Genomic DNA, 13,942 nt, shown 5'->3' on the forward strand with positions numbered 1-13,942 from the left:
TTAATAATAAATTTAAAAAAAAAGAAAATGGTGGTGATGAACAGATGTGCCAATATGGAAAAATGCAAGAGGTAGATAAAATTGACTGGTTGGGGGAAAAATCAGTATATAAAATATATGTGTTATGATTATAATTATGAATATGGGATTGGAAAGGGACATTAAAATGTGAAGGTATTTGTAGGAGTGGCACACTTAGCAAAGATATTTCTAATTTTCTTGCCTTAAAAGTTCCTATATTTCCATAAAGCTATTAGATACTCTGTAATAATCTTGAAAATGAGCACCTTTCCAAACTGTCTGTCTAGGGTTGGATTCTGGATGGTATCCCAGAAACAAGGGAGCAGACCTTGATGACCCAGACCCTCGGGATCAGCCCCAGGCATGTTAGTAAGTAGCCTCCTTGGTCAGACCCTTTTGCTAGGGCTGCAGCCTGAGAGAACCAGAGAGGGAGGGAGGAAAGGAGAGACTTGCCACCCTGACCTTCTCACTGTCTTCCCAGGATCCCTCCTCAATCCAGCACCATCTAGAGAAAGGCTTGATGGGCCTGTGGCAAAATGAGAAAAAGGAGGGTGGCACAGTCCTGAAGTCATTCGAGTTTGGGTGCTGAGAGCCTTTTGTTTCAGGAATGCATGAGGATGGAATGTCTTTTGGGTTAATGTCATTCCATGGGAAAAGAAGCATACAGTAAGTCCATTCATTTGTCTCGAATCTCCTACTCATCATGCTCTTTTTCTCCTTTGCCCAGTTGTGCTGAGCGCTCCAGACACAGTTCTGATTGAGAGGAATGTGGGGAAAAGAATCGACCCTCAGACTGGAGGTACAGCCAGCTATAGGCCTCCCTCTCCACCCCGCTCCCTTCACTATGTTCCATGCATAAGCAGAGGGTTCATGAAAGCCACACAAGCAAACTGAGGATGCCACAGGGTGAAAGACACTTTGGAGATAATGAATTCCAAAAGATGACGAGGCAGAGGCACTAAAGGCTTGAACAAGGAGCCCTAACATAGCAGAACCTGTCTGTCATACCTGTGCACCTGGGCTTTGGTCTCACTCTCTGATGAGCCCATCTCCTGGCTTGAGGACATACACAGGAAGCAGGAAACCTACCTCTGTTTCCTTCAAACAAACTCGTTTCATTCGTTATTTAGGGTGTATGCTCCAGCAGGGCAGTCAGAACAGCGAGGCATGAAGGTGGTCGAGGTGAACTGGGAAGTGCTGTGGGGAACAAGATCCTTGAACTGGGTCTTCAAGAACAGGCAGTTCACAAGATAGGGGTTGCATGCTCTTGAACTCTTAGGCTCCGGCTCTGGAGACAGACAGTCCTGGGTTCGTGAATCCCTGACCTTGTTCTTTCTAGCTGTATAACTGGGCTGGGTTGCTCATCTCTAAACTCTATATGTACACCTACTTAAGGTAGAATCACCCAAGAACTATCTTAAGATAGGACGGCTGTGAGGAGGAAGTTAGAGTCTGAAGGTAGGTACAGGTCAGAGTGATAGTCTAGAATAAGTGCTCAAAAAACCACAAGGGCCCCCAGTTACCATCGTGCTGAACGCTGTGACCATGGTGTTCTTGTTGTAGTAATGAGTGTAGGCTGTGTAAGGGCAGCACCCTGCATCACTGGGGCCAGGCAGTTGACCCCAGCAGTACACTATTGGGGTCAACTGACGTGATCAAAACCTTGGTGGCCTGGCGTGTGACCTGTCAGGCTGCTGCTAACCGAAAGGTGGGCGGGTCTTACCCATCAGCCTTTCCTTAGAAGAAAGAGGGAAATCTCTTCCTGTAAGATGTTCAGGCTTGGAAACAGGAAGGAGGATTGCATCCCCCCACAGTGGCTTTGACAGTGGGTTAGTTTCAAGGCCCAGCAAGCCCCCAGGCTAGATGCCATCAGTCACCTAAACTGCTGCTTCAATAAGATCATTCTGACCACACTTCTCTTGCTTGCAGAAATTTACCATACCACCTTTGATTGGCCCTCGAAATCAGAAATCCAGAACCGACTGATAGCCCCAGCGGATATCTCAGAGCTGGACACAGCTCGGAAATTGCTGGTATATCACAGGAACATTGTCAAGATCATGCCTTCTTATCCCAAGATCCTCAAAGTCATCAGTTCTGACCAGCCATGTGTGGATGTCTTCTACCAGGGTAAACACAAATGGGAGGCTCCACTTGGATGCTGCCTATAGGCCCCCTTCCCCCAGACACCCGTCAGAGAACCAGAGCTCCTTTCCACCCCTGCCTTTCTAATCTGAACATCTCCTAATGTGACAATGGCCAGGGTCTGGACATCATGATGGCCCAATTCCTTGCCCAGAAGCGCCTGGGCTAAGCTTTGTATAGAGGCATGGTCAGATTGCTGACCCACAGCAGGTTTGAAAGTAATGGGTCATGGAGAGGAGATGGTTCGATTCCGGGGTCATAGTAGCAAGGCGTTTTGGCCTGACAGTGTGAGAAGGGAGAGAAATATTAGAAAGGTTAAAAAAAGAAAAGTGGCAGCAGTCCATCCCACCACAAGAACCAGAAGCACCCTGATGTAGCTCAGGTGCTAGGAGTCCATTTGAAGCAGAGAAAGCTGCCTTTACTCTTGCCTCAAAAACCCCAGAACCTGGAGGTCAGATGACCTTCACTGCATGCCATCTGGAAGTCTTTGGCAACTGTGGGTCCCTCTGAGCCTTAGTTTTGCCATCCTTTAAGTTGAAACTTTATACCTACTTCACAGGCTTAGGTGAGAATAATTGAGTTTCTGCAGTCCCATACTCACAGCCTGGTGCCCAGTTCTATTTCAGAGGACCTGACACAATACCAACAAGCAAAACTGTTGCCATTCTTCAATATTTTATCAGAAAGGCAAGGCAAAGTTTCTATAATTCTGTCCCAGAGAAGGTCTATATTTTTTAAAGGTTTTTTTCATTTACTTTTTTAAAATTAATTTTAATGAAATTTTAGAGACTTTGGATTTCCATTCATTCATTGTTGCACTTTTTTCCCTGCCCAGCCTCCCCCTAGTTTGCTTTTTCTCTTTGAAAAGTAAAAATCTTTCAGTGTTATACAATTCCTCCCCCCATGCCCACTCCACTATGCAGCCTTCATTCTGGACTCCTATCATGACAATAATACCTAATCATATATCCCTTTCCCATCTTTCCCAGTCTCCCTCCAACCCCGATGTCAGTCCCGTTTTGCAACAGTGGCAATATTTGTCCTTTTGTGACTGAGATATTTCTTTCAGCATAATGTCATCCATTTTGAATAATATTTCATGAGTTCCTTGTTTTTCAATGCTGCATAGTATTCCATTGTGTGAATATACCACAGCTTCTCTATCCATTCATTTGTTGATGGGTACGTAGGTTGTTTTCAACTATTTGCTATAGTGAACAAAGCCATGATAAACATGAGTGTGTATATCTGCTTGGGTGGCTGTTATGGTTTCTTTGGGGTATATTCCCAGTAGTGGAATTACTAGGTCAAATGGTATTTCTATTTGCAACTTTTTGAGACAGCGCCATACAACCTTTCATAGCGGTTACACCATTTTATACTCCCACCAGCAGTGAATAAGGGTTCCAGTTTCTCCACAAAAGGCCTTTTTTTTTAAATTAAAGTTTTTCATATTAGTTTGCTTGCAAAGTTCATATTCATTGTGTCTGACACTATCCTTCATTCACATTGTGCTTCGTATAATCATTCCCAATCATTATGTTTTGTAAAATTAATCATCCCTGAACTATGTCCACCAGTGACATCTTTCCAGACCCTTGCAAAATCTTTCCTGTTTCCTATGATTTACCCCCTGCCCTCACCCCTCTGCTCCACCTCACCCCACTCCCCTTGGATCCTCATACATGTTTTTCTAGTTATCTTTCTATTTCTACAACAATGGTCTTTTGCAGTATTTGTCTTTATGGGACTAAGTTCACTCAGCATAATGCTCTCCAATCCCTCCCAAGTTATGTAGTAATTTTTGAAATTGTTGTTCCTGAGTGCTGCATAGTATTCCATGATGTAATGTGCCAAAATTTCTCAATCCATTAAATGGTATTTGGAAATTTGGGCTGTTTCCATGTTCTTGCGATGGTGAATAATGCTGCTTGTTTCAAAATTCAATTATCTCCTTTCTTGCAGTGGTGAGTGAGTGAAGTCTGTTTTGACACAATCCAAACACGGACCTACTTCAGGGTTATTGTGGGTTTGGTTCTAGTCCCCAGTGAGAAGGCATGTATCACTGTAAAGTGAGTGATGTGATGGGGTTTTATATCTTAGACATACTTTGGGCATGTTGCTAGGAGGGGCTATTCCTTGGAGAGGGATATGATGCTTGACACAATAGAGGAAGCCCCTCAACCAGGTGGGTTGACACAGTGACTGCTTTGGTGAGCTCTAATGTGGAAAGAGGTATGCAGGTGGCAGAGGATAGGACAGGGCTCAGATCTGTTGTTCATAAGGTTACTATGCTCAGTTTGATGGTACCTAACAACAAGCATCATATTAAAATTATGTTTTTGCTTTGCTGTAGTGTATTAAATCTTTAAGCGTGCACTCTGAAAAAGTTTGGACCATTAGGAGAACTACCAATTTGTGACCTATATCCATGAAGAGAGCACATGCGATTATGAAAATGACACCAGTAGACTTGCTTGATGTCGAGTGCCACCAAACTACAATTTGTACAAAATGTCCTGTCTGTGTAGTGTAAGAAAGTGAGACATAAAATAGGAGATATTCCTGTTCCCAGATATTTAGGACAACTTTACAGCTTACAAATCCATCATATATTCCCACATCTCCCCTCAAAAAGAGTTGTCTTGATGGGAGATAGGCTCACTGGCCCTCAGCTGCAGCGGGCTTGAGGGGAAGCTTTACTGAAGGCTCGGGGGTGATTTGGCCTGGACAGCATCAATAGTGCAGCCTCTGTCTCTGAAGGGGTCAACCAAAAGGTGGATGTCTAGAAAATAACACTACTTTCAAAAAATGGCATGCTCATGATAGCTTACAATTTACCAGCGATTTCTTATCTCGAAAGGATCTTTAGTAGCAAACACTACCCTCTTAAGATAAACAACCACAACATTTATCTTATGCCACGATTCTGAATTTGCACATTAATTACTTCCAAATTACTTAATTAAATTTAAAAAGTTCATGTGATCGTTCATAAAGAATTCATGCCTGGAATTGTAAATAAAAATGTGAGTGTCTGAATATTAATTATTATTAATTAATAATGCAGGGAGATAAATTGGAAATTGAAATGCAAAATTCTCTCTCTGTGTGTGTTTTTTTAAAAACCTCTCTGCAGTGCATCCGGCAACCACATATTTTTTTAAAAGAATAATTAGATGTTGAGACTGTCTGGGGGATCATTACTTCTAATTAACTTAGTTATTTACTGTAAATTAAGCATCATTTGTAAGCAGGCTGCTCTGCCCATAGCATTTGTGCTCCTCAGACACGTTGAGTTGTGAAGGTCTAAGAGTCGAGAGCCTGGTTTGGGTGGCTTCCTTCAGGGCTCTCACACTGGGGGAAATTGTGACATGTAAATGGGCGAGCTGCCACAGCTGTGCCAATTCTGAGTTCAGTTTATTCATCTGTAAAATGGGCACAGGAATGACGTGTCTGTCATGGGAATGTTAAACAAATGAGAGTTCAGCTTAGCAATAAATAAAGGCTATTGGTGATGACATTGATGATGATCATTACAACCTTAAAGACAATCTGTTAAAGTCCCTGTGTCTTTTAGAGGGGATTATAGTCTCTTTAATGATCCTTCCAATTAATAAAAAAAAAATCCTTCAGTGATCCCAGGTTTCAAAATTTGCACAATGTGCTTCTTAAGAGGGGTAGCTTTGCCTTTAGGGGGCATTTGGCCCTATCTGGAGATATTTTCAATTGTTGTAATTGTAGGGTTTGCTTGATCATTGGAGGCAAAGATAGTGACGCTTTCTCTCATACTTTGGACATGTAGCTAGGTGAGGTTATTCCTTGGAAAGGGACATAAGGCTTGGAAAGGTAGATGATTGGTCAGCGAAGGAGAGGAAGACCCCCGGTGAGATAGACTGACACAGTAACTGCAGCATTGGGTTCAATTGTGTCAGAGGTGATGAGGGTGGCACAGGTAGGACAGAGTTTAGGTCTTTTGTTCATAAGGTTGCTATGAGTTGTACTCAGCTTGGTGACACCTAACAACAACAACGACGGGCAGGTAGAAGCTGTAAGTGCTGTTCAACAATATATGCGCAGCAGCCCCCTCAATAAAGAACTATCCAGCCCAAAATGTCAATAGTGCTGCAGCTGAGAGATCCTGCCACACACCACAGATTGTTTTGAGGCGGCAGAGTTTCTGAAGGCAGGTGTGTGGGTACATCTCCTGCCAAGGACGAAATCCAGTGCAAGGCAGGTTGGCAGGAAAGTATAACAGGGCCACCCACACTTTGCTTACGAAGGATGGTCTGAGCCCCTGAAGGTGGCTAGGCCTTGGAGGGAGACTTTGCTTTGAAGTGGCTGGGCTGGGGGAGAGAAGGCTGGCATTGGCCGGCAGCCTCAGCTCCCCAAGCACAGGTGCCCTTTCTCTGGCCTAATCATCCCGTTCTCACACCCAGGCGGGAGGTGGCCGGGTTTGAAGTTCAGTGGTTGTTTCCTGTGACTTCGTGGCCTCTAGCGCCCCTGCTGCATGGATAACCCTCTTGCTGGAAACACTCCTCTCTCTCTTTCTACTTCTCTTTGTTCATCAAATGCCAGGGGCACACCACAGGCCAGGGCCATGCGGCTAAATCTGCCCACTCTAGTGACCTATTTGATCATTTCCTCTTTGGAGACTTGCAACAAAGTTGATGTCACCGGAGTGTGGCTGCACAAATTATTCTCCACCAATTCCCGAGTCCTTTAGAAGTCCCTGTGTGCTCAGCCCCGCTCGGCCTGACACATTTATCAAAGCCTGCATCTGACACTCAACTCAAGCACAGGAAGCCAACTCAAACCTCCTCCAGGAAGCTGGCCTGGTCCCCAAGGCTTCCGGTCAGAGGCTTAGCCAGATTCCATTTGGAAACATCCTAAGCCCACACTGTACCTGTCCCAGGACCAGTTCCTCCAGGAGTGAGCACAAATGCCCCCAGTATTTCAGAGAAATTCCAGGGCATTGCTGGGAGGAGGGGCTTCTACAGGTTTCATCGCTGCTTCCACAGCTTGGTGCCTGGGCCTGACGTGTAATTCGTCACCCCCCCCACCGCAGTTTCACCCCGTGGCCTCTTGGCAGACACACAGAGGATTTCCATGGTGCTGTAAAAGACAGAAATAATTGCTGCCATTAAAAGAGCCAAAGCAAAGGTGTTGTAAGGACCTGAGTTTATTATCTTTATATCCTCTCTTTCCAGCTCTGACCTATGTTCAAACCAACCATCGATCCAATGCCCCATTCACGCCAAGGGTGTTGCTCTGTGGACCTGTCGGCAGTGGAAAAAGTCTGCAGGCCGCCCTGTTGGCCCAGAAATATGGCCTTATCAATGGTGAGTGCAGCCAGTACCCTCCCATGGGATCTTGTTTTGGGGGAGAGGGTGGAGTGATTAGAAGCACTTCTTTCTTGCTCTCTACTCTTAACAATTTTCAGTTAGTGCATCTTTACAGGGGTAAGATTTTCCCCCTTTCCAAACGATATTGCTATAAAAACATTAACCAATAAAAGCCTGTCCACTGGACCGTTTTCTAGTCATCATTTTGAACATCCTCTGGAGTGGTAGTTTACTGTGTTGTTCGTCAGGCGTGTTTCCATCTAACCCCTGCATTTCCCCCTCGAAGCTTCAGCTCTGGCATAATACAGATCTGCTGTTTATTTATTTTCTTCCATTTTGCTTGGCTTGCCAACCCAGGTCAGCATGTTTACAGGCAAACAATTTCTGAACCAGAGAGAGACTTTTCACTCTGCACAGTTTCAATAAATATTTTACCAAGAGGAGAGAAAAATATTGAAATCAGCTCTCCAGGTCTTTCCCAGGGTGGTCCCAGGCGGTCTTGGATGCCAGCTTACCTTCAAGAGGATAAAGGGTTGGAAAGGAGAAAGAAATTGTAGCAGACACACAGTTCAGGCAGGGGAAGGATAAGACACAGCTTCCCCGAACAGTCCAGAAGCCCAAACAACCTTCACTTTATTCACTAAGAAAATATGAAGCCCACATCCCAAATATATATATAATCTCAAAACAATCAAGTGTTGAATAAAAATGTTTTTACTTAGGTCTCCTCCAATCTAAAATTCCAAAGTCACTGCAAGGAATCAGAAATCAGTGGCAAAAATCAACACTGATAAAATGAAGATAGAGAATAATTACTGATAAAATGAAAAAGCCAAACTCATTACCATTGAGTCAAGCCTGACTCATAGCAGCCCTGGAGGACAAAGTCATACTGCCTGTGGGATTTCCAAGGCTATAAGACTTTCCACGGCCCTCCATCCCTCCAACTCCCATCCCCCACCCCCGGCCCACATCCTGGGTCTCCTCCAGCCACATCCTAGGCTTACTGCTGCAGAGGAGCTGATGGCTTGAAGAGGCAGACGTTTTGTTAGCAGGTGAGTGCTTTAACAATTGCACCACTATGGATTCCTGCAGTTTTGCTTTATATAGAAAATAATCTAGACAGTTTAGAATAAAAATTTGCCTTCCTGCAATTAATGTTTTGGGGTTTTTTAGCCAATAACTGAGTGATGTAATTTTTTTTTCTTTTGATTTTGCCTCCTAGGAATAAGATTAAATTCCCAGCTATGGGCAAGGATGCCTTCTTTGTTCAGCATGAACAGCAATCTAACTTGTTATACCTGCATGCTCATTTAAGTGTCTGCATTTATTGTTATGTGAGGGAAGTCAACTGATACTGTGGAAATGGCAGAGGGACGATAAAAAAAGCGATACCTTAACACAGCAATACCTTAATACAGAACACAGCTTCATTAAAATAATTGTCACTGTGCTGTATTTTGTTTGAGCAGAGACTCTCATTCAAAAAAGTTTATTTGTCTTTTAAAATTGTAATTCTTTTCACTGCACCATTCATGAAGAGATGAAATTACCTGCCTAGATTTTTCCAGAAATGCAAAGAGAAAAGCTTATCATAGGTTTTCCTCTGCAGATAGTCAAGTTCTCCCCAACGGGGCAGTTTTAGATAATGGAGCATTTGGAGACTAACTCAGAAAGTTCCCATTTCTCAGACTGTTCTCAGTAAATACAGTACACATTGAGACTGAAGTACATCAGTGGGAAAGCTCTAAGTTCTGCGGAGATGGTCAGAGTACCATTAGGTTTTCTCTGCAAAGGCCTTTCCAAATTCAGAGCTGCAGGAAGGACCAGCTACCCTCCCATCACCCTGACTTATATTCTAATCCCTACTTTGATGGATCTCTAAATCACAGGAGAATACCAACAAACAAACGAGCAAACAACTTTAACTTCCATGAAGTTCATTAAAGCTCATTTACAGTTTGTGGAAATGAAAACACATTTCTGAAACGTAAAGGCCACCAATGATTAAGATGTTAATCTTTTCATCAATTGTGAAATTTGACCCAAGTACTTCCTTCTTGCTTGCTTGCTTGCTTGCTTGTTTTCCCTCACTCCTAGTTTTCTCTCTGATACGATTTTTTTTTCAATTTGTTAAATTGTGATTTATATTAAGACTTTACAAAGCAATTTGATTTTTTCATTCAACTATAGCTACGTATTTTGTGCTATAACATTAATTTGAATCCTTATAATGTAATAACACTTTTCCCACTTACCCCTTGTAATTTTTTTGGGGTTTTTAAAAATTTATTATTAATTTCAAGGAAAATTTACAGAGACTTTGGATTTCCATTCATTCATTGTTGCACTTTTCTCCCCTCTCAACCCTCCCCCCTAGCACACACACTACCCTCTTGGAAAAGTAAAAGAAAAATTCTTTCATTGTTTTACAATCCCTCCCCCCAGGTCCACTCCACTATGCAGCCTTCGCCCTTGACTCCTGTCATGACAAAAATACCTAATCACATATCCCTTTTAAACAATTTTCTCCCTCATCTGTTTCAATGCAGTATACATTATTGAACCCATCTTTCTCAGTCTCCTCCCAACCCCAGCTCAGTCCTGGTTTACAACAGTGGTACCATGTAGTATTTGTTCTTTTATGACTGAGATACTTCACTCAGCACAATGTCCTCCAGGATTACCCATTTTGAATAATATTGCATGAGTTCATTGTTTTTCAATGCAGCATAGTATTCCATTGTGTGAATGCACTACAGCTTCTTTATCCATTCTTTTGTTGATTGGCACTTAGGTTGCTTCCATCTCCTTGCTATTGTGAACAAAGCTGCAATAAACATGGGTGTGCATATATATCTGATTGGGTGTCAGTTATGGTCTCTTTGGGATATATTCCAAGTAGTGGAATTGCTGGGTCAAATGGTATCTCTATTTGCAACTTCTTGAGAAAGCACCATACCGCCTTCCACAGTGGTTGCATTGTAATTCTGATTTCCATTAATCCTTCTAAACCCTTTCTTAAGTGATGATGTGGTGATCACCCCATTAATATATAGTGCATTTCCTTTTACCCATCTGAATATGTATCTATAATCTATTTTGTTGTTGTTTTTCTATAGCTATTGTCCTTTCTCTAAGTTCAAAGAGTTTCCACAGTCATGTTTAGGACTCTGTTTAGGCACTCTTGTTTTGCTTGAGGATCTGTGTAGATTGTTTCTTTGTTTAAGCCTCTTCTTTAGAGTCAACAAGATCTCCAGGAGGACACCTGCATTTAAGGCCAAGCCCTTGTTTGTCTCCATTTTGGAAACTGGGTGAAGAGAATAGAGTCTGTAAAATGGGCTCTCTTGTTTTGGTTGAGGGTCATTGTGGAATGTTTTTTGGTTTTTTGTTTGTTTTGTTTTTTTAAATTACTATTAAAGCCTCTTGTTTAGAGTCAACAAAACCTTCTGGAGGGCCCTTATATTTAATAAGTCCGGTCCAGGGGATTATCTTTTAATCCTTTGCTACTATATTTTGGAGGAACATTCTTCTAAGTCGTACAGCACTCTTCTGTCAATTTGCTGTGCTCAGGTAATCTAGGTTTGCTATGATGCTGAGCCTTTTACCTTCGAATTCTCAAAAGCCATATGGCTGCCCATGGTGGACAGTGCTTGGTGGAGCTCCCAGTTTTAAGACAGGTTGGGAAGCAGGAGTGGCATCCACTCCCTTAACCACATGCCTCTGGAAACTCTATGAACTTGGAGAAACGATAGTCATAGAAGGGCCTCAGGTCTTTTGTTCATAGAGTCTCCATGAGTCGTGCGTGACTCAATGGCAATCAATAACAACAATAATAACAACAATAATAACAATAACAATAATAACAATCAAAAACAACAATTTGTTTACTAATTTTCACTCCCTTCTCCCTCGTTTTTCATCACTAGGAACCATCTAGCAATAGTTCTACCTGTGTAAACCTTTCTTTAACTTTTTTAATAATAGTTGTTGTTTTGTATACTGTCAAGTCAGAACTGACTCATACCTCTGGCTGGTTTTCAGATGCAGTTAATTGCATGTGAAGAGATTGCCCATCCTTCTCCCATGGAGCAACTTGTGGCCTCAAATTGCATGCCTTCACGATTATAGCACAGTTTCTTGACGCTAGGCCACCAGAGCTCCCTATATTTATAACACTTGTTTGTTGTTGTTAAGTGCTGTTGAGTCGCTTGCTACTCATAATGACCTTATTATATACAATAGCCCTGAACCTTGCTCTCTTCTGAGTCAACCTCATCGTCTCTGGTACACTCGCCCCCATTACCCCAGTCACTGAGTCAATCCATCTTATTCAGGGTCTTCCTCTCTTGAGATATCCCTCCACCCTCCTGAGCATGATGTCCCTCTCCAAGGACTGGTCATTCCTTGCAACATGCCCAAAGTATGTCAGCCGAATCATTTATAACAGCAAACAGATGAAAGTATGTCAGAATCCTTGCCTTCAAGAAGCAGCCTGGTCTCACCCTCTCTAGGACAACCTGTTTATTCTCCTGGCATCAATGGTATGTTCAATACTCTTTTCCGGCACCATAGCTCAAAGGCATTGATCGATTCTCCTTCCATCATCCCAGCTTTCTGATGCATAGGAAGTAATAGTGAAGACCATGGCCTTGATCAGGTGCACCTTAGTCTCCAGACTGACATCGTTCCTCTTCAGTACTCTGGAGAGGTCCCTGATAGCAGATTTTCCCAATGCAATGAATCTTTTTATTTCCTGGCTGTGGGTACCAAGAGTTGATTGTCAAGCCAAGCAAACGAAAGTTGTAACTATCTCAATTTCCTCATCATCTATCATGATGCTACCAGTCAGTCCAGTGGTGAGTGTTTTTGTTTTCTTGATGTTCAGCTTCAATCCATATTGAAGGCTGCAGTCCTTGACCTTCTGCAGCAAGCACTTGAGGTCCTTCTCAGTTCAGCAAGCAGGGTTGTGTCATCTGCATAACACAGGTTGTTAGTGAGTGTTCATAGTTATATGAAATATTTGTCCCTTTGTGACTGACTGACCTATGCCACTCAGTATAATGTCCTTTAGATTCATCCATACTAGAAAGTGTTTTTTAAATTCTTGGTTGTGTTTTGGTGCTGCATAGTACTCCATCCATTTGGCATTCATCCATTGATAGACACCTGAATTTTTTTCCATCTGTTTGCTGTTATAAATGATGTTCCAGTGAACATAGGTGTGCATATATCTGTTCGTGTTAGAGCTCTTATTTCTTTAGGATATATGCCTAGTATTGAAAGTGCTGGATTAAATAATATTTTTATTTCCTACTCTCTAAGGAAACATCAACTGCTTTCCCTTGTGGATGCCCCATTTTACATATCTACTGGCATGACTGTGTGAGGGTTCAAATCTCTCCTTACCCTCACCAGCATTTATGATTTACGGTCTTGTTGAACTCTGGACCTCTGTTGGTTTAGTGTTATGGAGTAGTGCTGCCAACTCAAAGGCAGGCAGGTCTAGTGCACCAGCTGCTCTGTGAGAGAAAGATGTGCAGTCTCTTCCATGCGATTTACTGCCTCTGAAAACACATTGGAGGGTCAACTATGAGTCAGATCCTACTCAAAGGCACATACAAAACCACTAAACTTTGCTGTTGTTGCTGAGGTGAGAATGATATCCCTTTGTGGTTTTGATTTGCATCTCCCTACTCGACTCCTCCAATAAGGCACCTAGCATTAACAACTGTAACAAAGCTAATGGTCTTGAGCATTTCTTCATGTGTTTGCTGGCTACTGAATGTCTTCTTTGGTCAAGTGTCTTTTCATGTCTTCTGTCCATTTTGTGACTGGATTTTTTGTCTTTTTCTTGTTGAGGTGTTAAAGTTTTCTATAAATTTCAGAGATGAGTCCCTTGTAAAATATGTCTTTGCCAGATTTTTTTTTCCAGTCTGTAGGTTTTCATTTAACTCTTTTGAAGAAGTCTTTTGATGTACATAAGGATTTAATTTTTAGAATGACCTAATGCTTTCAATCCTTGGAGTTTATGCCACTGAAACAGTCAGGCACTTAATCAGAGATGTGAAGAATATGAAGGGTGCACAGTGGAAAATAGGGCCAACCCCAAACTCTGTTAATAAGCCAAAAACCTCACTGTTGTAAAGTCATGATGGCCTTCCGTCAGGTTGCTAAGGCTCTGAATTTATATAGGAGAGCAGCTGGTGGTTTTGAACTGCTTCTTTTCTGATAGCAGCCCGACATGTAGTTTGTTATGCCACCAGTAAGTATAGTACGCTCATACCATGTAGTACTGAGAAGCTATTAAAAAGAAACCTATAAACTGACTTGATATCTTTGGCAAACTGATAAAAGAGAGAGTAGTAGATAGCAAGTTGTCTAATATTTTGCTAATCCACTGTGGTCACAGGCTTAAAGGTGTCCAAAGC

The 13,942-nt window shown here is 42.4% G+C and overlaps 1 protein-coding gene across 1 annotated transcript in view; it reads left to right on the top strand.

Moving 5' to 3' along the window:
- The window catches only part of AK8 (adenylate kinase 8), a 254,354-nt gene that overhangs the window by 90,492 nt on the left and 149,920 nt on the right, over positions 1-13,942 (top strand). Inside the window, exons 6-9 of the mRNA XM_006894435.1 lie at positions 309-390; positions 749-820; positions 1,951-2,151; positions 7,377-7,508. Coding sequence (XP_006894497.1) covers positions 309-390; positions 749-820; positions 1,951-2,151; positions 7,377-7,508 — 487 coding nt within the window. The remainder of the gene's footprint in view (positions 1-308; positions 391-748; positions 821-1,950; positions 2,152-7,376; positions 7,509-13,942) is intronic.

The sequence above is a fragment of the Elephantulus edwardii genome, unplaced genomic scaffold (genome assembly GCF_000299155.1).
Source record: "Elephantulus edwardii isolate Elephantulus edwardi_28Jun2011 unplaced genomic scaffold, EleEdw1.0 scaffold00141, whole genome shotgun sequence".
NCBI lineage: Eukaryota > Metazoa > Chordata > Mammalia > Macroscelidea > Macroscelididae > Elephantulus > Elephantulus edwardii.